Source organism: Quercus lobata, chromosome 2, assembly GCF_001633185.2.
Source record: "Quercus lobata isolate SW786 chromosome 2, ValleyOak3.0 Primary Assembly, whole genome shotgun sequence".
Classification (NCBI taxonomy): domain Eukaryota; kingdom Viridiplantae; phylum Streptophyta; class Magnoliopsida; order Fagales; family Fagaceae; genus Quercus; species Quercus lobata.
In genome coordinates, this window is record NC_044905.1 from 64675845 (window position 1) to 64700641 (window position 24797).

General features: G+C 36.6%; 3 protein-coding genes across 4 annotated transcripts; 1 reads left to right on the forward strand and 2 right to left on the reverse strand.

The window, feature by feature from the left end:
• Positions 1–2064: 2064 nt before the first annotated feature.
• On the reverse strand, positions 2065–3037 carry LOC115976214 (oligosaccharyltransferase complex subunit ostc). Its single transcript, XM_031097371.1, has one exon. It carries the CDS (start codon positions 2896–2898, stop codon positions 2353–2355), a length of 546 nt encoding a protein of 181 aa, XP_030953231.1. The 5' UTR covers positions 2899–3037; the 3' UTR covers positions 2065–2352.
• Positions 3038–8156: 5119 nt separating this feature from the next.
• Positions 8157–22156, forward strand: LOC115976215 (nucleotide-sugar uncharacterized transporter 1). 2 transcript variants are annotated; one of them, XM_031097373.1, is made up of 8 exons: positions 8157–8520; positions 8626–8752; positions 9755–9906; positions 10014–10222; positions 10294–10387; positions 12359–12525; positions 12613–12783; positions 21543–22156. In XM_031097373.1, the coding sequence occupies exons 2-8, from the start codon at positions 8662–8664 to the stop codon at positions 21814–21816; spliced, it is 1158 nt and encodes a 385-aa protein (XP_030953233.1). In that variant the 5' UTR covers positions 8157–8520; positions 8626–8661; the 3' UTR covers positions 21817–22156. The 2 variants fall into 2 exon arrangements, with proteins under 2 accessions (XP_030953233.1, XP_030953232.1); XM_031097372.1 differs by having other exon boundaries at positions 8158–8752.
• Positions 22157–22874: 718 nt separating this feature from the next.
• On the reverse strand, positions 22875–24216 carry LOC115968349. Its single transcript, XM_031087732.1, has 2 exons — positions 23686–24216; positions 22875–23546 (listed from the first exon to the last, which is right to left on the reverse strand). The coding sequence occupies exons 1-2, from the start codon at positions 24214–24216 to the stop codon at positions 22875–22877; spliced, it is 1203 nt and encodes a 400-aa protein (XP_030943592.1).
• Between the last annotated feature and the right edge of the window lie 581 nt (positions 24217–24797).

Consider the following 24797-nt stretch of genomic DNA (forward strand, 5'->3'; position numbering starts at 1 on the left):
AAAATGATTAGCAAAAGCTTCCAAGCAGCATTAAAACCTTGACTGACTGAGAATGCATCCAAAATAGGAAATATAATGCAATCATAAACTTGACTAAAAACCCAACTGACTAGATACGGACCCAAAGTGCTTCAGGAATCAGTATTCCTATCCATATGTTTGCCCTCCATTCTGCTTGAGTGATGCATTTTTTGTTGATGACAAAGAATAACCTGAATGCAAAGTCATTGGTTCAGGGGCATGAAGGTAAGTAACACAGTGGAATGCTCACCAATCTACACTCCCTATATCTTCCCCCCCCCCCCTCCATTTTTTTTTTCTTTCTTCTTCCTTTTTCTTTTAGATAAGACTTGCACCTAAGTTCCATTCACCTCTTCACAACTCCAGTGAAAGACAGGAGGACCCCACCAAGGCTTCTAAATCAATAAGAGGATATAGAAACTAGATATGGACCTTTAGAACTGAACTGAACTGAACTAAGCTTTAATCCCAACTAATTGGATAAGGGTACATGGATTCTTTCAAGCCAATTGGCCCTATATAGGGCCACGTCTTTACCTCTCTAACAACCATATCATATAATTTCTACCAGAGACATTTTTGGCCACCCTTTTGCTACAGACCACCCCCCCCCCCCAAAAAAAAAAAATAATAATAATAAAGAAAGCAGCATCCATGGGTAGAAAAAGGAGCAATAAAAAGCATTAATCACAATAAATTAGCAACTTTTTTTTACAAGTAATAAATGAACAACTTTTAGCAATTTGAAAATGTTGAGCAAGATTTAAATTTCCTTAAGGCAACATATTTTATGAGCAGCTCTAGCAGGCTTCAGGCTTGATGTCAACTATAGATATTGTGAAAGATAGGAAAGCAAATAAGCATGAAAAGAAAACCGGTGTCTGTAAAGGAGACTCTAAGGACTTGTTTGGCACACAATTTTGGACTAACCAAATTGCACCGGATTGGATTGGATTGAGAATAAATGGAATTGGAATGGATAATTATTATCCCAATCCTACATGTTTGGTGCAATAAAAATAAAATATCATTTTAACTTTTTTAATTTAGAATTAAAAAATCCCTGCCCTCAACCCATTGGCTCAATAACAACAACAATCCCCTCTTCGTCAAAGTTTTAACAACAACAACAATCAGACACGTGTTGCCATTAGATCTACAAAACATGCACGTGTCATTACCGACACACTCGACCACTTCTACAAGTTGATCTCACAAATGCCAAGCAGGACTTTTCCTGTAACATAGAGTTTGATCAGCATTGTGAATTTGAGAAATATACATTGTTTTTGAAGGCAAGGTCTACTTTGGAGAATTGGAATGAGACTGAAGGTGTGGTGGAAGACATGAAAATTGGGGATCAAGAGAAATGAGGGGTACAAGGGAACTTCTGAACCCAAGGGGACAAGAATTCCGTTGCCTTGGGAACTATAGCAGGCATTGAAGACTTTGGTGCATTGCTTGTTGGCTTCATTGTCCAATGTCAAAGAGTTTGTGGAGAACAGACTCGATGCCCACTCTCCTAGTCACCCACATAATCGTCGCCATCAACAATGGCAACCTCCAACTCATCCAAGTCTCCTGCATCTATGTCAACGACAATAGGTAGAAGACAGCAAAGGCTTTGCAGCTTTTTATTCTGTGACCTTAAATAGGCTGACTATTTAGTCCAATCCCATGTAATTTAAACCCCCTAGTGGGGATTCATTAATCCAACTTTACCAAACCATATGTGTTTCTTTGGATTCAAATGTTACAAGGGTGAAATACCCAAAACATGGTTTTTTTACCTTCGGATTTGTATGTCCTGAGCCTAACATTTCCTTAATGAGGTACTAGTATTATCTAGCTCTAATCCTAGTCATAGTCCCGTGTGCCAAACAGTGCGTAAAAGAGCAGCAATCAGATAGAAACAAAGCACAATAAGCTATGAACAAGCTCAATATTTGCACAAAGCATGAACAGAAATGAATATGGGCTTTTAACATGTACTACTCTGTGACAATTTCTCCCACCCTTGTCTATTTACCCAACTCCTCCTAATAACCGAAATACAATGTTAAAATGATAAAATTAAATTAAATAGAGGCACATTACAACATTATTCCAATCCTATTAGTTTTAGCTTTTATTTTAAGCTCCCTAACCTAACTCACATACACGCATACAATACAAACGCTTAAGCCTCCAGCTCACAAAAATAACTGAGAAACATAATAACCTCCATAGATCCATAATTCATTTTCTTTATAAATAAAAAAAAAAAATAGAAGAATCCCATAAAACAAAACAAAACAAAAGTCGCAATTGAAAAATGCATCAATCTATGATTTATCTAAGATAAGCGGGGATCTTGATACGAATAAAGAGCATACTCATGACATAGGCAATGATGACGGAGGAGATGCCGGCGGAGGCGTAGGAGACCTTGACGCTCCTGGCGCGGTTGCGGTCGAGACCCAGATCCAAGAGCACGATCCCCAGCCCACCCAGAATGAACATGAACCCGGACGAGAGTCCCTCGATGATGTACTGGCCGTTCACTCGCCCCTGCAGGAACACGACGGGTCGTACGGATCCTGTGGCCGGGTCTTGGACGGAGCCGATGCCGGGGGGCTCGACGATGACGTCGTAGACGAAGCCGGAGACGACGAGGAAGTAGGTGAGGAGGACGAGGGCGTAGACGGTCATCGAGGAGGGGAGCGTTAGGGTTGGGAGCTTCAGGCGGAGCTTTGGGGGGCGGAGGAGGAAGCTGTTGAAGGCTACGAGACGGAGCAGGTGGTGGATCGGGTCAACCGACGAGGCTGAATCCATTGCTGCTGCGGCGGCGTTGCTGGTACTGTTGGAGAGGGTTTGGCTTTCGGATTTGGACCTCATCTTTCGTTTGCCCTTCTTTTTCCCAGGAGCAAGATCGACTGATCTCGTTGTGGGTGTATGACTTGTGATAATATGGGGGTTCAGGGCTTTGGCATTGGGACACTTGGGAGTCAGGATTTTTTTTTTTTTTTTTCCTTTCTTTCTTAATTGGGAGTCAGGACCTAGGACTATGGATTTGGTTAATATGCTATCCTGTAGGTTAAAGTCTCTAATAATTAAATAAGATATTTGAAATTTAATTTTTGTCTACATTAAAAATCAATTAATCTCTTGGTCTGATAATAAAGAGTATCATCAAAAACGAATGTTATAAGTTGAAACTCTCTAAAAAAAATGTTATCCTAGTCCAACTTAAATTTCTTAAACACTAACCAAATCAAGGCTAATATTCCTATAAAAAAAATCAGTGCTAATATGAAAGTCAAGGGTATGTCAACTGAACTTATGTGCCCCTATTTTGTGACAAAATGTTATATGGGAGAATATAAATGGTAGAGAAAAAATGATGAATCCATATGAATGTAACAAATAATTAAGCACAATCACATGATAATTGTAATGTCCTATTTCATTTTAAAATGTAGCAATGTTTTCTTTTATCTTTTCATAAGCATTTTCCATCAATCTAAGGGTCCGTTTGTTTTGACTTCAAACGGAATTCATAAATCATTTTCCAGAAAATAGCATGTTTGGTAGGTCCGGTAAATTGGTCAAACTGAAAATATTTTCAGTTTGACCATAAAATAAGGCTTATGAGGCGGAAAATGAATTCAGTTCTCATTTTCACTTCAAAGTATTTCCACACAGAGAGAGAGAGAGAGAGAGAGAGAGAGAGAGAGAGAGAGAGAGAGAGAGAGAGAGAGAGAGAGAGAGAGAGAGAGAAGAGACTTCGTCGACGACCACAGACCGAGCTCCAGTCCGACGATCGCACCGCACCGCTAGTCGATCGCAGCACCGCACCGCTCGATCTCATCGCTTAATCTCGCCTCCGCTCGATCTCGCCTCCACTGCGCAATCTCACCTTCTCCTCCGCCACGCGATCTCAATTTGACCGGATTTGATGAATTTTTTTGCTGGGTTTTGTTTCTTTTGTGAATGAGTGTGGAATTGATTCATTATCCACATGTTTACAGCTGAGGAAGTGTATGGAAAATTGGGTGGCTTAGCTATGTAAAGCATTTTCTGTAAAAATGTTTGAACAAACCAAACACCGAAATTGATTTTCCGTAAAACGAATTTTGAGGCAGCCAAACAGCTTGAATACATTTTTCTTTCCTGAAAATAGCATTTCCGGAAAATAAATATTTTCCATAAAATATTTTACTGGAACCAAACACAGCCTAAGGTAAAATTCAAATTTCTCTTTGAAAATTGTGTCTAGACCCACATGTTAAATAACCTATATCATGCAATAACAAATACTCTACACAGTTATGACCTTAAAACCAAAGTTGTAAAATTGAGACTGGACCACATGGTCAACCCAATTACTATCAAGCTGGTTCTTTTAACTCCAGAAATCGGCCTATGCAAAAAGTCAGTGAATCGTCTCGACTAGATCGCCTAGGTTTGATTCTTTTTTTTTTCTTTTTTCTTTTTTATATATATATAGAAGAAAGAAAGAAGTTCTATGTTTCTGTAAGAAACAAGGTGTTAATTGAAGTTTATTTATTTTGTTTATGCAATTGTATTTTGTACTTTTAAGGATTGAGAAATTCAATAACTATTTATGTTTTTGTAATAAACAATGTGTAGCTTAGGCTGCGTTTGGTTCACTGTAAATCGAATTCCAAGTGTAAAATGAATGCAGGGGAAAGCGAATTCCCGTAAGGAAAATGAAATCTGAGTGTTTGGTTCTATAGTGGAAAATAGTTTGAAAAACGATTTATGGTGTTTGGTAACATTCTGATAATGCTATTTTCCTACAAAGTTTTCACATTTTCCCAATCATTTTCTCAGCTCCCAACCAAATTTTATAACAGAAAATTTCAAAATATAAGCTTTAGCGCAACCAAAAATAAAAATAAAAACATTTTTTATTCACAAACTCGTCAGATCAGGAAAGAGAGAGAACAAGGGAAAGAGAGGATCGGAGTCAATGGAGGACGGCGGCGGCCGGATCGGGTGGGTTTAGGGGTGGAGTGGAGTGGGCTGGTGATCGGTGGCGGCCAGATCGGTTGTCAAGATTGGTATCGAGCTTGGGGCTTTGGGCGACAAGATTGGTGGTTCGATCTAGAGGCGGCAATGATGACGGGAGTGGGTGGTGGGTTGTAGATCGGTGACATGCAGTTGAAGATTCGGCCATGGTTGGTCAAAGGAAAAGAGAGAGAACGAGGGAGGAAGAGAAGAGGGACGGTGGGTGCAACTTGCATGGCGGACGATAGATGGTGGACGGAGCTTGCACGACGGATGGCAGATGATGGACGGAGCTTGCATGGCAACCAAAGCTTGCACGGTGGTCCGATTCCTCTGTTGCTCTCTCTCTCTCTTTGGGTTGTTAAGTTCTAAGTGAGGTTGGAAATCATTTGAAGGTAAAATGAGTATGTAATTGGTTTTACAGAGTTGGGGTGCCTATTTTACGATCAACTGAAATCGGTTTTCAGTTTGACTGAATTTTCATGTGCATCCAAACACCCTCAAGGGTGTAAAATATTTTATGGATTTCCTTTACCACTGAAACAAACGCAGCCTTAAAGTTTTTTTACTTGTTTATGCAATTGTACTTTACACTTTTAAGGATTGAGAAACTCAATATTTATTTATATTTGCTTAGGATTTAGTATTTCTTATTTGCCTTATAAAAGTTGTGAACTTATGATATGAAAAATACATTTGAAAGATATATCTCTGTATTTATTTGGACTATTTTAGCCAATTTTTCTATTTTTATTAATTTAATATATTCATATATATTTTAAACCATTATTAAAATAATTATGGTTTCATCATGATTTAACCTTGGTCCAACCTCAAAAATCCGAAATCTCTCACTTTTCTAGTTCTTTGTAAGGTCCAAGTTTCAAAACCATGCTTAAAACCCTCCAATTGCTAAAATACCACATGCATGATGCTGAAAAAAAAAAACTTTTAAATTGTGCATGTAATGTGTGTTATCTAGATTCCTAATAATGTGATGTCTGACAATATGGAATAAAATGAAACTTATTAGATTTCTATTCAAAACAAAATAATGCTATCAAAGTCCAGCTTATGGCATTTACCAATGAGTTTCATTTTAGTCCACACGTATATTTACCTAAAGCATGAACAAAAAGAGTAATATATAAAAGCTATCCTTGAACTAATGTTAGGTACTACAAAAAAGTTTTAAAAAATATCCAATTTACTCTCTAAGTATTAATCTCACTTAATAACATTTGAAAATTCTATTGCTCCTTTTGTTTCTTTCTTTATCTTTGGTTTCTATTGTTATAGTATTGGCTATCCAAGCCCTTTTTTTTTTTTGGATAATGGCAATCCAGACCCTTGATTGTGCATATAATTGCCATAATGTTGTCAATGTGAGTTCTGTGTAGCAAAGACAACCTGTTGGAAAGAAGCAGAGGAGGAGCAGAAAATTTCAAACCGTGTTGAGTGTCATTTGTCCTTAGGGGCAAATTGGATATTTTTGAAAAGTTTTTATAGTACATGGTATTATTCCAAACCCCACCAATGGTTTTTGTATTTTACCAAAAAAAAAGAAAGAAAAAAAGAAAAGAAATAAGAAGTGATGCTAGAGATATTAAAAAATTTATTACACAAGTCTTACAAATTAATGCGATACGAATAAAAAAAAATAATTATGAAATTCATTTATTATGCTGTAAAAGTCCATCAATCACATTTATTGCAATTAGGGGTGTGCATGGGGATTAAGTGTGTGTGTGTGTGTGTATATATATATATATATATATATATATATTGAGCACTAGAATAACACCAACACAAATAAGACAAAATTTATAACCTAATAAACTTTGTATAGCACTAAACTAACACAAACAATTTTATTAGTGTTTTAAGGTTCAAACCAACAAAAATAACAATAGATTTATAATCTTATAAATATGCTGGTAGTGCATCGAACCAACACATATAATTAAACCAAATAATTTTATTTGCTTCTCCTACCATCTAAAAATTCTAAGCAATATCACCACCATACACAAATTATCAAACCAAATGATACTTCATTTAGTTAGTAACATATCAAATAGTTCTATCCCAACTCAGTTGAAAAACAAAATAAGCATAAATGAGTTTTATTATTCTATAATTATTAAGATATCATATAGTTCTATCCAAACTAAGTTGATAAACAAAATAATAAATAATAAAATTATGTAATAAATATTTTTAAATATATATTAAATATAAGTGGGTCGAGTTGGGTTAGCTAGATTTGTAAATTTGTTGACCCGCACCGAACCTGATTTATCATAAATTTTTTTAAACCAACCTAATCCACCAATCTCTAAAAACCAACCCAATTCAATGGGTTGAGTTGAGTTGGATCAGACCGGTTTTAGTGGACTGTCAAGTTGGCTACTAACCCTAATTGCAACATTAATTTGTGTTGGCAATTGGGATTGTAGGATGGCACATAAACATTGGGGTTTTTGGTGTGCAGATTATACAAGTTCATTAATCCATAATTTTACACAGATGCCCAAGCGTACGTTGAAGCACGCACTCAGAAATTTTTTAAAATTTTCTACAAAGCTCATTTGATGGGTTTGATGGTTTTTATTTTATTTTTTAATTTTTGTGTTTTAAAGTTTTTGTTTTGTTTTTTTTAATGACATGGACTTTTTAATCTTTCAAATGCTTATATGGCCTTTTTTTTTTTTTAATGTTAAATTAAAAATTTTAATATATATATTTTTTTTGGCATAAATATTATTTATCGATTAAGTAAGTTTCAAAGTGTGTTAATTGTGTCATCTGATTTGTAACATAAACGTTTTCTATTTTTTTGATAATCTGTAACATAAACGCTTTCTATTACTAAGTTGGTATAGACCAAATTAAAGGTGACAAAAAAAATGGTATTTTCACCATTTTTTTTAGAAACTGTGACGAGAGGTTAAACTCAAAAATCTTGTAATTCAACTGTGTTTCAAACCCAGACCTCCAGACTTAAATCTCTCATCCCACTTTCAACTATCAAAATTACTTGTATTAAAAAAAGAAGAAAAAAAAAAAAAAAGGAAAAGGAAAAACGTGATGAGAGTAATTAGATGCATCACACAAAAAATTCAGTCCTAATATAACTTGGGTACATTGAAGTGGCCCCCGAAAGAGAGTAAAAATAAAACTTGGGTAGTAGACCAGTAGTGCAGTGCAGTCCAGTACCTGAATCTGTCGGCCGATGATGCCGTGATTTCCTCAAAAATCTGTGTCCGACAGCTTGAGTTTTCCGCCATCAACGCTTTACTCGACCCACGTGTCCCCTCTCTTTTCGAGATTTTTGTTCCTTTTTTTGTTTTCTTATAATTTATTTACTTCCCCCTTTTGTCTTTTTCCACCGCTCTGCTCTTTTCTTTTGTGCTCTTCTTCTATTTCAATTTCAAAAATTGAACTCCTCCGAAGACCAAAGCTTTAACTTGTTTGCTGGGCTGGGTATCTACTTTCATTTCTGCATCACTCTCTTTCTCTCTCCTCCATTTCTTAATATTCACTCCGTCTCTGTCTCTCTCTCTTCTTGTCTTGGGTTTTGATTTGAAGCAAGCATTTTGATTTGGGCTGCTATGGTTAAAAGGAATGCTGTGTAGCCGTAAAATGTTCAGTTTCTTAGTAAGGAAAGATATTAAGAAGGTTCTTAAGCGCAAAGACAGTGATGCTGGCCACAAAGGTAACTAAATCTACATTTTTCTCATTTTCTTTTCCTTTTTGGTTATAGATTTTAGATGGGTTTCTGGGTTTCCTTTCTCTTTTTTTCCCACATTGCATGTGCATTATCATTATTCATTTAGCCTTGAATATTGCCTCTGCTATGAAGAATTTCTTTGTTTCTCTCTTGGGCTTAGTGCAATTTTACCATTTTTATCCTCTTATTCTTACAAGGAGAGGACATGTCATTTGAACTAGAGTTCATTGTCCTATAGTTTTTACTCTTTTCAAGCTTGTTTGTAATATAACCCAACTTTCTCAAATATTTTCCCAATCAATTACTTGATTAATAGGTTGTTTCATGTAGTAAAATTTTTTTTTTCCAAGGTCTTTTTAGTATTGAATGGAATTATTTTATGCTCATAAAACATGTGAATCATAGGATAAGACCAAGATGGATGAAGTGTTAGAAGTATTGTGTGATCATAGAATACATATTAAGTTAAATGAAAATTTTAATAAGACTGCTATAAGACCAGCTATCCTCTGTGTTAAGAAGCAACATGTTTATAAAATAAGTGTAATTGAAATGAGAATGTTAAGATGAATAAGTGGAAATACAAGGAAAGATAGAATTCAAAATGAGGAAATTCACTAAGATGGTGGTGGCCCTTTGTTGATGAAAAGATGACAGAGAGTTGCTTGGGATGCTTTGGTCATGCACAAGAAGTGAGTTAATTCAAGTCGAGGAACAAAAAGAGGTAGATGAAGACTTAAAATAAAATTAGTAGAGGTAGTAAAAAATGACATGTCAATTAAGAAGGTAACAAGGAGTATGACTTTGATAGAATAGAATGATGGAAAAGAATACATGTGGTTGATACTGACTAGCCTGTTGAGAATCTATAGCCGGCCCCAAAATTTTGGGACTAAGGCTTGGTTGTTGTTGTTGTTATTGCAATTGTAAAATCTTTGTCTCCTTGATGTGGTTTATTAATCTCTCTCTTTTTTTGCATCAACTCAGGTAGAGCACTAGAGGAGTTACGAGCTTCTCTTTTTAACAAACTTCGCTTGTCTGAGGGTGTAAAGCGTCAACGGCAATGTAGATGTGGCCCCATTGCTGCTCTTACCTTCAATTTTGTGGTTGCTGTTGGTATTATTTTCACGAATAAATTGGTTCGTATAGCCACCTTTTACATATCTAATCTAGCTGTTTAATGCCATATTTGATTTATGTAGTCACTGTTTCCCTGCTTGTAACTTTTCTGTCCTTGTTTTTTCAGGTGCTTAATAATGTCAAATTCAAGTTCCCTATATTTCTTACTTTTATTCACTATGTTGTAAGCTGGTTCTTAATGGCCATTCTAAATGCCTTTTCTATCCTGGCGGCATCTCCTTCCTCAAAATCAACACGTCTATCTACTTTAATTACTCTTGGCACTGTTATGTCTCTATCTACTGGCCTTGCTAATGTCAGCCTAACATACAATAGGTGAGATACATAATTTCCTAAGGATTAATTATTCTATTTCTGACACTCTGACTGTAGTACCTACATTTCAGTGTGGGTTTTTATCAGATGTCCAAGATTGCTGTAACGCCATCAATTGTTCTAGCAGAATTTATATTATATAAGAAGAAAGTTTCTTTCTCCAAGGTGACTGCTCTCTCTTTGGCAACATTGATGTCCCCATGGAAATAGTGTATTGTTCTCTGAGTTTGTAATACATTAAGATATAATTGTAGAGTACTTAGAATCTGTAATCATTTTTAGATATTACAATTGTTCATTGGGTCTATCTTAAAATGTTTGTTAAAATGGGAGCGTTTTGTCTTTAGTAAAAATCACTTTTGAATGTTTGTCTGAAATGTGGAGGACCTGACTCTAAAAAAATCTAATGACTCCACCTGTAGTGCTATGCAAAGTAGCATCAAGTGACAGTAGTGTCCATTTTGTTTTGGACATGATATACCTTTGACATGTTTGTATCGGTAAATAAGATGGCCTGAATGTGTCCAAAGACTTTATGTAAATTTATGACAATGTAAACATTGCTAAGACGCTGCCAACATATTCAAGTCTTGGTAGATTGATTCGGACGATAATTTTCTGTCTTAATATAATAACAGAAATATTTTAGTGCAAATGACCTTTAAGTCAAATGGTGTTCCCTAGTGTTTCTAATGGAGACATCTAGGGTTTGAATCTCCCTCCCTTACTTAAAAATATAAGAAAAGCATTGGTGTTTCTTAGATATTTATTTTTTATACAGATATTGTTTATTATCTGTATATTGATGCAAAAATGTCCAATGTTGACTACAAGAATTGATGAAATATTGAAATGATTCATGGCTATCAGTGATCAGATATAGGGAGCTTTTTCCATGTGTCTAAACATTTATATTGTATGTATGCATAAATTGAAGCTGTGTAGTGAATTGGACTTTGACAACTTCTGATGCAGCTATGGAGTATTAATTTGCAATTACTTTGCACATTTGCCTTCAAAAATTATTTTATATGGGGTCCACATGTTAATTCCAATTAAAGTGAAGGTTGTGTGGTTTTAATGGTCTGAGTTTTTAGGGTTAAACCAGGTTTTATTTAATTATTCATGGGCAATTTCTGTATTCAGGGGAAAATCTGTAATTTTTGCAATTCCTGCAAATTGAGGGTAATTTGGTTGAGTCTAGGATCTTCCTAAGTATTTTAGGTTTTATTTTCTTTGAGTCAGAGTTAGTTTTTTATTAGTTTTTTGTTTACTAGTCAAAGTAGGAGTCCTAGTACTAGGAGTGCTAATACTACTACTAAAAGAAAAGGTCTTATATAAATTGACGGAGAATTGATTAATAGTAAAATTTATTGAATGTTTTGAACATAGAGGCACGTTTTCTTTTCTTTCTCCCTTTCTCATCTTTCATTCTTCCTATTCTTTTCTTTCTCCAAATGACTATTCATACTTCCCTCGAACATCATAGAAACTTCTCTAATTCTTCTTCTTTACAACTCCAAATCAAGCCTTTATTTTACCTATCAGGACCTGAAATCTCCACATACTTTCTTATACCAAATAGTCATCAAATAACTCATCAAACCACTTTTTAATTCCTAACACAACCCCATATAACCCTTTCGTCAACAACTCAAATCCTATTTCCACAAATCCTCCTAAACCTTAACCCACCATAAACACACATGGACAAATTCCCCAATTTGTCCTATGTCAACTTCATTTAGGAATTTATGTGCATGAGATTGAGTAGTAGAATAAATGGCATTTGTGTGAAATCTATTCTCATGGGAGAGTATTTTGCAATAGAGCCTTCTGTTTTGGGCATGCAGTCTTGTGCCACGTAACTGGCTTTCAAACTTGTACTAGTTGCTATCACCACTTTCGAGCTGTTCGAAAATATACTCTCCTTGCTTTTTTAGGCCTTAAGCAATTCATCAGTTTTATAAGATACTAGTTGGGTGCTTATAATGGTCTGAGTATATGGAATGTAAAACTCATGCTTGTTGAATGACTAACTGACCTTTAGAAACTATTGCTTGATCTGCATATGTTGGTAATATGTGCTATAGCATCCTGCTTTGTGTTTGAAATATTGCCAATGGAATCTTTCAGGTGCTTGCGTTGACAATTGTTTCTATTGGTGTTGCTGTGGCTACGGTGACTGATCTCCAATTTGACCTCTTTGGTGCTTGTATAGCATTGGCATGGATAATACCAAGTGCAATCAACAAGATCCTCTGGTCCAGTTTGCAGCAGCAGGAAAATTGGACAGCCTTGGCGTAAGTTTCAAGCTCTCTCAAACATTTTCTTTTTTCCTTGAAGTCCTCCTAATTGCATCTTACCAAGGATGCTGAATCATTGAACAGATTGATGTGGAAGACAACGCCGATCACTTTATTGTTTCTGGTTGCTTTGATTCCTTTGTTAGATCCCCCTGGTGCCCTCTCCTTTGATTGGAATTTTAACAACACATTGGCTATTCTCACATCAGCAGTTCTAGGCTTCTTGCTACAGTGGTCAGGTGCTTTAGCACTTGGGTAAGCAACCTCTTTACAGTCTTTTGACTATATCATGTGATAGCAGGTTTGGTCTCATGGCTTGGAGCTGGAGTTTCCATCCTTTTGTTTTATTTGGTTAATTCATACTCTAGACTGATGCCGGTAAAAAGAAAAAAGAAAAATTCTATCACGTAACACTTCAAAACAAGAGCTGGTGTTTTCTACAACCATGGGAGAATGGGAGAATGACACAGGAAGATCATGGACAAATAAGCTCAAAGATCAATTTTTTTTTGATAGGTAATAAGAGAACTATTATTAAAAAGTAAAAGATGAATAATACAAGCTGTTCATGATGATGAACAATAAGAAACAGAAGAAACAAACAGCCAAACGAAGGAGAGGGAAATCAAATAGTTAATCTAAGGGAAAACAAAAACTTTGGAAGAGACGAAGAGTCAGTAAAACCCCAACAACGAGACCACTCAAAAAGACTACGTTGGCTTAAAACCTTCAACTCATCCAAGGTCTTCTCCATGTTCTCAAAGGAGCGACGATTCTGTTCCAACCAAACAATCCACATTATGCACCCTGGAATCAAATTCCAAATATTCGAGTTGTGCTTCCCAAGCCATTGATGCCAACAAGACAACAAACCCGCCACTGATCTTGGCATAACCCAATGAATACCATAAGCCTGAAGCATGAAAGTCCATAAGGTATGTGTAATAGGACAGTGAAGAAGGAGATGGTTTACCGACTCCCCATCATAGCAACACATACAACACCTATTTGCCAAAATGCGACCCCTAAGCATGAGATTATCCAACGTGAGAATTCGATCGTGAGTAGTTGTCCACAAGAGGAAAGGCAAGCCACTCGCTTAGGAATCTTAGATTTCCAAACACCCTTCCAAGGAAACCGAGAATTTGGAGTATCCTGAATTGCATGGTAATATGATTGGGTGTCAAACTTACCATTACCTTTGAGATGCCAACAAAGAGTATCCCTCCTATCACCCCATGGAATACGAGGTTGGATAAACTGAAATAGAGAAAAAGATGCAGCAAGTTCCCAATCTTCGAAAGCTCTGTAAAACCTTAAATCCCACACTCTAATAGTGCCTCCTTTCGGAAGCCACAAAATCTCAAAGATGCAAGCATCCTTGGTAGCTGAACACACAAAGAGCTCAGGGTATAGATCTTTTAGGGTACTATCCCCAATCCACCTATCATGCCAGAAGCGAATACGGGTGCCTTCACCCACAACAAAAGACAGATGCTTAGAAAAACTCTCCCACCCTTTGTGGAGTGCTTACTAGAAGTCTAGTCTAGTTGATATTATCTTTTGATTTGTTTTCTCTTATATGTTTCTGGGATTTTTTTGTTGAAGATTATATGTTTCTGGTTTGTTTGATTTATTTTTCTATTTTTTAATTTTAAGACTCTAGGATAAGGATACATTATAATTTCCAGATTTGCTGGTAATAGGATTAATTGGCCTAGAATGACGAACTTGTGATTGATGCCACTGTGCCTTTTTAATTGGACATAACATCCTTCAATTTGTTGGTGATGACAGCAAATCAGTGATAGAAATACACCATTTAGTAAGTTCATCCTTCCCAAAATTTTGATGGCTGTGTGCCCATCATGGGTATTTTTGTAATTTCGTATTTACTGGTGGTGGACCACAATGATGAGCCGTCAGTTTTATTTAATGTCTATGTCGGTTTGATTTAGTTAAGGGGTTTATATGTGGACTTTAGTTTAAGCCATTTAGGAATTTGTTTACTAGTCAAATTGGGAATTCTAGTCCTATCAGGAGCATGTTAAGGTCTAGAGTCTAAGTATATACTTTTGTATTCAAATAATTCAAAGTCATTGGGTTTTTTGTTTGTAGTGTTAGGAATTAAATGGGTGATGTCCAAAATGGTGCATAAATCCTACAATGATGGTGTTTTACACCCATTTCCTTTAGTAATAGGGTATGGGTATGGAATATGCTTCCATTATGCTTGATGTGGCAAATTTGGAGGAAGAGGAATAGAAGAGCTTTTGTGGAGAAAGAGTTGCCTATAAAGAGATTGATATCTCATTTTCTTGGGTCTCTTTTCTTTTGGGCATCATTAGATAAGGGCAGGCCATCGAGTATGTGTGATTTCATAGATTCATTGTACCTTTGATCTAGTTGGGAACTAAGGGTTAGCTGATATACTCCATTTTTTTCCTTGGTATATTTTTTCTTTTTTTATCAATTCCGTTGATACTTCCCCAAGATTTCATAAACATGCATCAAAATCAAAGTAAATGAGCTGGATTCTTCCCATAGGGGTTAATCCAGGCTCTGAGTTTCTGTCAAGTGCCAACATTGTTCCCTCAAGTTCGAGTGGAATTGGCCATGTTTTACTACCATCATAGCAGCCACAACCAAATTTGGTTCTATGAAACAAAGTGCTGACTTTTTTTTTTGATAGGTACAAAGTGTTGACTTAAAAAGTGAATTTTTTCCTTTCCTTCTATACTTCAACTTATTATCAATAAAGAATTTGGAGATATAAGGCAAGAATTGGGAAGTCAACTAGATGTGATAAGAATTGGGATGTAAATGATAATTGTAAGATAACTTGGTCGATTCGAGGTGACTGGCCTCCTAAACTTGAGACGGAGAAAGGAATTTGAGGGTTAATTTTCTGCTTGCTTTCTTTTTTTTCTTTCACTGCTTAAATACAATACAATGCTTGAGAAAATTCAAAATTACAACTGATGATAAGGGCAACCTATTTTATCTGATAAACTTTACCACTAACCAATCCTTATTGAAGTAGATAGCTTACAACCTGATCCACTAACCAATCCTTATTGAAGTAGATAACTTACAACCTGATCCACTAACCATTCCTATGAAAGTAAATAACTGAACAGCACAATAAGCATTATTCTCTTTCACTTATCAATATCCTTGTAGAGTCCATGCAATATTTGCAACCTTACACATGCTAATCCAGGTTCATTCAGACAACCTTGGTTCATAACAAGATGTGCCAGAGTTTTTTGGACTTTCAAACCTAGAACTTTAGAAGATTGCATATATAGTTTGGAGAACTGTTTTCATTGTTATGGCATTAATGAAGATCTGATTTAGATTGTAGGATATTTTTTTGGAGTGGTACTTTAGGGCTAGGCGTGGAGTTTAGTGATGGGAAAAGATTAGGAAACAGAACAAAGCCAAGGTTGCTCTGGGGTTGTATAGAACAAGTTGTGATATAAAAATGGGATGCTTTCCTAAAATGAGTCTGAGTGTCGGAGAAGAGTACTAGGCCTATTTTTAATAAATTGGTTGAAAGATGGCTAATGATTTTTAGGGTTGGATTTAGGGGTAGAATAGTGTAAAATCAAAACACCCCACTTGTTTCCAATTTATAATTGAGGAGTGCTAAATATGGATAGAAAGGTCAATTGAGCTCTAGTTCAGATGGCACCTCTTCCCCTTGTAAGAGTAAGATGGAGGGTGAGGTCGTAAGTTCAAGACCTATTGGGTTTATATGTAATTTTATCAAAAAAAGGAGGAAAAAAAACTTATCTAGGAGTTTGCTCCTGCAGGATGGAGGAAGACACTTCTCCTTAATCTCTATCTAGTTAGTAATGGTGGGTTGGTTAATTTTTGTTCGATGATCTCCTAGAAAAGTTGGCCTTTACATTTAACCTACATCTTCACGAACGACTTTCTTGTTATCAGATAAGAGTTACCCCTCAAAGAAGTAGTCCATCTCATGCAACCTGTCAGTAAAGGCCCATGGGTCTAGGCGACCATCAACATTGGCTGCCTGAGCTTTTGTGCTTCCTATCACTCTCTCATTGAAGTCTCTAAGCTCCCTAATGTCATTATAGTTTTGATAATCTTACCGAGGAGAACCCTTGATTTTTATGAATGTTACCTTGGCAACGTTGTCTACAGGTATTGTGCCTTGTTCCTAGTTATTGCCTCCTATTGTGGGGGCCTTCGCCCTCATCTCTCCTTTGGAGGAAAGCTTCTACTGACCCTATTTGAGCAGACAGGGCTTGGAGGGTTTTTCATATTTGTTTCTAAGGCTTGTTTCATGGTGGTTTGGGACTTGAACTAGACTAGGACTCCGAATTTGACACTGTGCCGATCATTACGCAAAGGGTGTACTGTGGATGCAAGTGAGACCAGTTAAACAAAACTCCTCACAATTTAATTTTCAATATAAAATAAAGGCTAACTCGTTTAATTGGCTACACTTCAATCAATTAGCACCTATGTTTGAAGTACCGAAGGTGACCGTTCTAAGTTAAAACTTCCATTGATTAGGGCATACCTCAAAATTAATTATGAGGCTTGACTACTTTGAAGGATTTAATGTAAAACTTTTTTTTTTTGCTCAAAGGTGATAAAAGAATAAAAGGGTTGTGTAAGCTGGACTTGGAGAAAGCCTACAATTGTATGCACTGGAATTTTCTTATTTATATGTTGAGAAGATGCAGGTTTAGTCAGTGGAGGTAGTGGATTTACACATGCATCTCCATAGTTTGGTTTTCAGTTTTGGTGAATGGTAGCCCAAGACGTTTCTTGCAAAGCTCTAGGGTTGAGGCAGGAGGATCCATCATCTCTGTTGTTATTTATCATAGTGATGGAGGCCTTGAGTAGGTTGTAGGAGAGGGAAGTGGGAGGGCATTACCAGTCGGGATTCATAGTTGGATGCTCAGCCGATAATGTGATTAAGGTTTCTCATCTTCTTTTTGGGGATGATATGCTAATGTTTTGTTGGGCTGACTTAGAACAAATTTGATATTTGAAAGGTGTGTTTGTGTGGTTTCAAACAATTTTTGGCCTTAAGATAAATTTGTGGAAATTTGAGCTGGTACTGGTAGGTGATGTGTCGAATGTAGAAGTATTTGCGGGAACTTTGGGTTGTAAGGTTTTTAAGCTACCAATGGCATATCTTTGTTTCCCTCTAGGATCTGCCTTCAAAGAGATGGTTGTGTGGAATTCAATGCTAGGGAAAATTGAGTGCAACAGCTGGCAGGTTGGATTGGAAAAGAATGTACCTCTCCAAGGGAGACCAAGTGATGCTAATAAAAAGCATCTTATCCAACCTCCTAAACTTATCCCTAATTGCCATTCCCTTGGAGGTGCTTGTTGTATTGAGAAGCTACAAAGGGATTTCTTGTGGGGGGTTGGACTTAATGATGAGTACAAATATCATCTAGATAGTTGGAGATGTGTGTTTGAGCCCCTTCAAAGTGGTGATTTGGGTATCAAGAATTTAGTCTTGTTCAATCAGGCATTGCTAACTGCACCTGTGTTTGTGCTTAGGTTGTGTTTGGTTCATGTAAAATATTTTCCGGAAAATAAATATTTTCCGGAAATGCTATTTTCGGGAAAGGAAAATATTTTCAAGTGTTTGGTTGTATTATGAAAATTTTTCTAGAAAATATTTTCATGTATTTGGTAACATTCTGAAAATGCTATTTTCCACCACCACCCACACAAAACCTACCACCACACAATAGGAAAACCACCAAAACACTACCACCCACACCACCACAACAACAAAAAAAAAAATCAGAGATCAAAGAGAGAGTAAAAATCAAAATCACAAACAAATTTTATTACAAAAATTTCAATATATACACTTTAAAGAAACATAAATCTGCTCAAAAAAATTCATTGAACTTCATACAAATTTGGTCAAACTGAGAGAGGGAGGAAGAGAGAGTGATCGAAAACTTCAGGGAAATAGAGACGTCGACGAGATCATTTGTGCGATGAGATCGGCGGCGCCGATGAGCTTTGGGTCGAGAATGAGAACGAGATCGGTAATGACGGCGCCGATGAGCAACAAGAACGAGATCGGTAACGACGACGCCGATGAGCTTTGGGTCGAGAACGAGAACGAGAATGATAGCGCCGATGATCTCGGCGGGACGATCTTGGCTGCGCGAACTCGACGGCGCGATCTTGCATGCGCGTCTGGGGTGGGGCGCAATCTGGGCTCTGGGTTCGCCGGTGAAGTCGAAGGCTCTTCTCTCTCTCTCTCTCTCTTTGTGCGTTTGACCCGGAAATGGTTTGAAGTGAAAATTTTCACTTCAAACCATTTCTGGGTCAAAGCCTCATTTTACATGGTCAACTGAAAATATTTTCCGGAAAATTTATTTTTCATGTACAACCAAACACCCGCATTTACGGAAAAGCATTTCCGGAAGTGATTTGAAACCAAAACAAACACAACCTTAGTGTCATAAATTTAGTTCACAGCTGATCCCAAGCTTAGGAAAAGGAGGGTTGCAGTAGGTTGACTGCCAACATAAATTTACTCACCCTTCCACTACATATACTCATTGGAGTGTCCCCTACTAGCGATGCGCTGCATTGGACCCTATATGCAGTGAAAGGTGGGCAAAGTTAGCTAGGGCGTTCCCTGTAAGCAATGCGCTATATCGGCACTCAGATGTAGGAAAAAAGGGCAAGAGTTTCCACACTTTGATGGACAGGTGCGGGTAAAGAAGGTAGTCCAAGAGAATAAGATTTGTATAGATACTTGGGAATAAGGTTTTTAGCTGGGAAACTAATGGAAATAGTAGATACAATGATTAGGAGAAGAATATACATACTATTTCTTCAGGAAACTAAGTGGGTAGTTGAGAAATCTAGAAAATTGAACATACAAGATTTAAATTATGGTATACAGGAAAATAAGTGGATATGCCCCTTAAGGAGGATTAGAAGAATCCATTTTGGGAGGACATGGATTGATTGATTCAAGGGTTACCAAACGAAGAAAAGGTATTTATTGGAATAGACCTGAATGTTCATGTTAGAAAAGATAGTGGGGGCTATGAAAGAGTTCATGGAGGCCAGGGATATGGATTAAGGAATGAACCAGGTGATGCTATCCTAAATTTTACAACACCACATGATTTGATATTAACGAACACTTGATTCAAAAAGAGAGAATCACACTTAGTTACCTCTAAAAGTGGGACAAACGTTAGTCTCATAGATATCATCCTTACTAGAAAAGTGGATAGTAGATGTTGTAAAGATTGTAAGGTAATACCAGGAGTGAGCATTACCACTCAACATAGGGTAGTGGTACGAGCTATTTGTATTAGAAGATGGATAAGAAGAGAAATTAGACAAAGAAATCCAAGGATTAGGTGGTGGAGTTTGTAGGGAGAAAATCAAGATGTGTTTAAAGATAAAATGATCAAAGGCAAGAAATATAGACGAAGATGTTGATAAGATTGGAATGAAATGGCTAATTGTATTAAAATAGTGGCAAAAAACATACTTGGACAAGAGAGTGATGTGGTGCTTGACAGGATGATGGTGTAGCTAGGTGATACCATATCAGACTGGATGGTGGTGAGAATGTGAATGACTTGCGATTTGTGATGGGGTTGATGGATGCTATAAGTGATAAACTAAAGGCATGATGGAACAGCAGCTAGAATGGGTCTCACACTGCTTGGCAATGTTTCAAGATGGTTTCTAGTGTGGTATTGGTAGTGGCAAAGACAAATAGGGATAAAAGGCAGGGGCAGTTGGGGTTGGCATGGATTCTGAATTTATGATGAGTGGGGTTTTCAGTTTGGGCTTGATTTGTTGGGCATTGGGTGATGTTGATATGTGTGGCAATGTGGCATTCATAACTTTCTGTTGCAGTAGAGAAGTATGATAACAAAGGGTTTTGGGCTTTGCTAATGGTGGCTGCAAGTCTTCGAGTCCTCGAGATTGGTAGTTATTGAATTTTAGTAGCAAGTGACGAGTGGGGTGGGGGTTTTGGTCTAATAGATTAGAGGTTGGGGTGGCAATAAGGGTTTGTGTTTGGGAATTCGGGTTGGAATGAGTCTTGTGACTTTGTTCTTCAGGGGACGACATGGTCGTCTTGGCTTCAGTAGATACAATGTTTCTTTATTTTTGGGTGTTAAATTACAACTTCCCTCAAGTTTGGGGAAATGCCACTGTTAGAAACCCACTCTTATTTTTGTAAATGACCTCCCACCCCCTTAAAGTTTTGATTTGTATAACAAATAACCTCCTATGACCATTTATGTCTATTACAAATCAAGTCAAAATATTTTTCAAACCGAATTCCCATAAAAAATAACCTTAATGATTACTAACCATATTGGTTATAGAATAAGAAAGTTTTTTTCAAAATAAAATAACAACCACAGCGGGTAAGTGTCATTTTTAAGAATATGAGGGTGTTTCTAATATTTCCCAAGGGAGGTTAGTGTAATTTACCCATTTCTTTCTTTCTTTCATTTGGAAAACTGGATTAGAGTTATGCTCTGATAACAAGTTGATGCAGCACAAGTTTGAAAGGCAAATGGGAGGCAAATGGAATAGAGAAAGGAAAAGACGGGCTTAGGAATCAACATTAAGTGGGAAAACCTAGAAATCAGAACTTAGCTATTGGAAAATTCCAGGAAATATCAAAAAGGAAAGTAATTAAAAAGTAAACATAATCTCACATAATCCTCAATCATACTAAAATTACATTAATGGACATTCAAATTCAAATTAGCAATAATTTTGTGTCTGCACCATTCTATTGATAATTAGACATTACAATATAACTGGCATTACCATGTTGATGATAAATATTGTAATATGCTGATCTATTATTATATGCTTGCTGAAATCATTTATCATGATATGTATCAGGTAATACTTTTTAGTTCTGCCCATGTTCAAATTTAAGAAAATCATCTTGTCTGATCTCTGTTTGTTTGTTTTGGTTCTCAATTTTCTTTCTTAATTTACAGGGCTACATCTGCCATTACCCATGTTGTTCTTGGTCAGTTTAAAACTTGTATTCTTCTTCTTGGGAACTACTATGTCTTTGGTTCAAATCAAGGATATACTAGTATTTGTGGAGCATTCACAGCAATTGCTGGTATGTCTGTTTACACTTACCTTAATCTGAGGCAGAAAACCAGCAAAACATCTCCTCGACAAGCCTCTTCTGTACCAGTATCTAGACTGAGCAAAGAAAATGGCAACAAACATGATGGCAATTATGGCAGGGAATCAGTCTAACAAAATACTTAACTTTGGTTAGAAGATTAATCTGAAGATGGTTCATTAACTTGAGTTTTTTATTGATTTTTTTTCCACTTAACCTTTCTGAATTCTTAGAATAGGGCTCTTTCATTCATATGAGTCTCTGTTTATAGGCTGCTTGGGTGCTACAGTTAACATTAATTTTAGTCTGTTTTAGTCTATATTGTTATTCCGGCTTAAAGGGCTTTTGCAGGTTATGTGGAGTGCTTTTTTGATGTCCTGACTGCAAACTCAACATTGTACATATGGATGGTGTGGAGGATTCTTTAGTTCGATATAATTTTATCAGGATTTTTATTATATTTTTGTTTGTGTATTTGACAGTTCGTTCCTTTTATTTGTTTTATTTTTGGCGAATAAACTGTAGCCAATACAATTCAGGAATTTCATAATAATCATATAAAGGCAATTAGTGTAGAAGAATTTAATTGAGGAAGAATATCCAGAAAGGTTGCCAGAGTTTATAATGGGTTGATTGGAATGGAATAGAAAAAAAAATGTCATACTCCTTTTGGGAGATTTGAGAGGTTATGATATTTAATTATTTATCTTCCTTTTTGAATCTTCTGAAGGAATGGAATGAAGGAAAGTAACATTATTTGAGGGTTGAATGGGAAAGGATTGGCAAAGAATCATTGTCATACAACATTATTATTATTAAGGATTAAAAAATAAGATTAAAAAGAAAGAAAAAGAAAAAAAGAATAGAGGTTCTAGATACGATTGTAAACAAGCTGAGTTTTGATCGTAAACAAGTTGAGGTTTTTTGAACGCAAAGCAAACTGCTGAAAATCATTGCCAAGAAGAAAAGAAAGTACAACAAAGCCAGGAGAGAAAAGCTCGAGGCAATTAACGGATTACAAACTGTCTTCCTGTACAATTTGAATCAGCAAAGGAGGACAAACTCCTTTCCAAACTTGAGATGATTCCTTCTGCCTCCCATACTGAGCCAACTCGTGAGCTACCTTGTTGTATTATCTTTTCACATGCTTGATTTTCTAGCTACTAAAAGAAGCAAGCAGACTAAGAATTCCTTAATAAATATGGCCAAGACAGCCACTATTTCCAGCTGCTAAAACACTATTGACCGCTGTTAGAGCATCAGATTCCAAAATAATTTGGGAAAGCTTTTGCTCCTTGGCAAGAAGGAGACCACATTCCATAGCCAAAGCTTCAACTTCCTCCACCAAGTATTGACCCTGAAGATATTTACAGCAAGCAGCAACAATATTACCAGCTGAATCTCTTATAACAGCTCCCACACTAGAGTCCTTTTCACCATCCGAACTAGCACCATCAGCATTGATCTTGAATACACCTGGAGGAGGCGCTAACCACTTTCCTTCTGACCAAGACAAACTTTGAGCACAAGCTGTTGAAGCACTTTTGAATTCAAAAATATATTTCTTTGCAAAACCCCAAATATGGTCACGGATTTGACTTGAGGACTCATACACAATTCTATTTCTATTGTACCAAATTGCCCATGTAGCCCCAACGAAAATCTCCAAGTCACTGGATGAACCAGATTCCAAAATCTCCATAGCAATATCTACAATATTTCTATTTACATTCAACAACAAAATCGGACAGTCTAGCCAACAACTCCAAACCCTCTTAGCCATTTCACATTTCACAAAGACATGACAATTCGTTTCAGGCTCCATACCACAAGCCGGACAAACATCACAAATATCAACACCTCTCTTTTGCAGATTCACAAAAGTAGGAAGAGCATTCATACACATTCTCCAAGCAAAAATACGTACCTTGGGAGGAATGTTTAAGTGCCATAGTTTTTTTCCATAGAGGACTTCTAGAATCACCGGCAGAACATTCGCCTACCTCCAAAGTATCAAGCACCCCAACAATATAATACGCACTTCTTACACTGAATTCTCCTTTTCTATTACCCACCCATATAATCTGGTCTTCTGGAAGGCTGTGGCAAAGGGGAATATTTAGAATAGTCCTTTCTTCAAAAGGCAAGAATAGAGATCTCACTACATCACCTTTCCACCTCCTAGTATCTCTATCAATAAGCGCTGAGACCCTAGGGTAATCATTAAAAGACTTTGGGGAGGAGATAACTTTGTATGTTGTTGGAGTCGGTAGCCATTTATCCTCCCAAATAAGAATCTTCTCACCACTGCCAACTCGCCATCGGGTGCCTCTTTTCACAACTTCCAACCCATTGAAAATGCTCCTCCAAGTATAAGAAGGGCTGGATCCAAGCTTAGCGTGAAAAACATCATCATGCGAATAATATCTTGCTTTAAAAATTTGGGCCACCAGAGAGTTAGGATTCGAAATCAACCTCCAACCTTGCTTAGCTAGCATAGCAAGGTTGAGAGCCTGAAGATTTCTGAACCCCATTCCAACACTCAACTTAGACTTACACAATTCCTTCTAACTCGCCCAAGCAATTTTAGATTCTTGACCCCTTTGACCCCACCAAAATTTCCTCATCATTGCTTCCATCTCATCACAAAGGCTTTTCGGGATTTGGAAACAACTCATCATGTATGTTGGAATTGCTTGAGCAACGGCTTTAATAAGGACCTCTCGGCCTCCCACTGAAAGCATTTTTTCCTTCCACCCTGATAATTTTCTCCCCACCCTCTCTTTAATTTCAGCAAAAATTTCAACTTTTGACTTGCCAATAATTGAGGATAATCCAAGGTATTTTTTATGGCGGGTATCTTGCATAGGCCCCAACATATTTTTATACTTCACTTCAGTGGCGGAGCCAGAATTTTAGCTCAGAGAGGACAAAATTAAAAGATATTATTTAAAGTGAAATTGATCTAAAAAATATTAATCGATGATAATAACAAAATAAATAAACAATTGTAAGAAAATAAATATATTTCATATTATTAAAATAAATTTAAAAAAATAATTAATTCATACTATAAGATTTACAACAAAATGTTTACAAATTGATGTGGTAAAAA

Bases quoted from the DNA above. Each gene is read 5' to 3' on its own strand.
- LOC115976214 (XM_031097371.1), bottom strand. From the start codon at position 2,898: ATGAGGTCCAAATCCGAAAGCCAAACCCTCTCCAACAGTACCAGCAAC.
- LOC115968349 (XM_031087732.1), bottom strand. From the start codon at position 24,216: ATGGGGTTCAGAAATCTTCAGGCTCTCAACCTTGCTATGCTAGCTAAG. The intron at 23,547-23,685 runs GTAGGCGAATGT...AATCTGCAAAAG, and splicing joins GGGTGCTTGATACTTTGGAG to AGAGGTGTTGATATTTGTGA.
- LOC115976215 (XM_031097373.1), top strand. From the start codon at position 8,662: ATGCTGTGTAGCCGTAAAATGTTCAGTTTCTTAGTAAGGAAAGATATT. The intron at 10,388-12,358 runs GTGACTGCTCTC...GGAATCTTTCAG, and splicing joins AGAAAGTTTCTTTCTCCAAG to GTGCTTGCGTTGACAATTGT. The intron at 12,526-12,612 runs GTAAGTTTCAAG...ATCATTGAACAG, and splicing joins GAAAATTGGACAGCCTTGGC to ATTGATGTGGAAGACAACGC.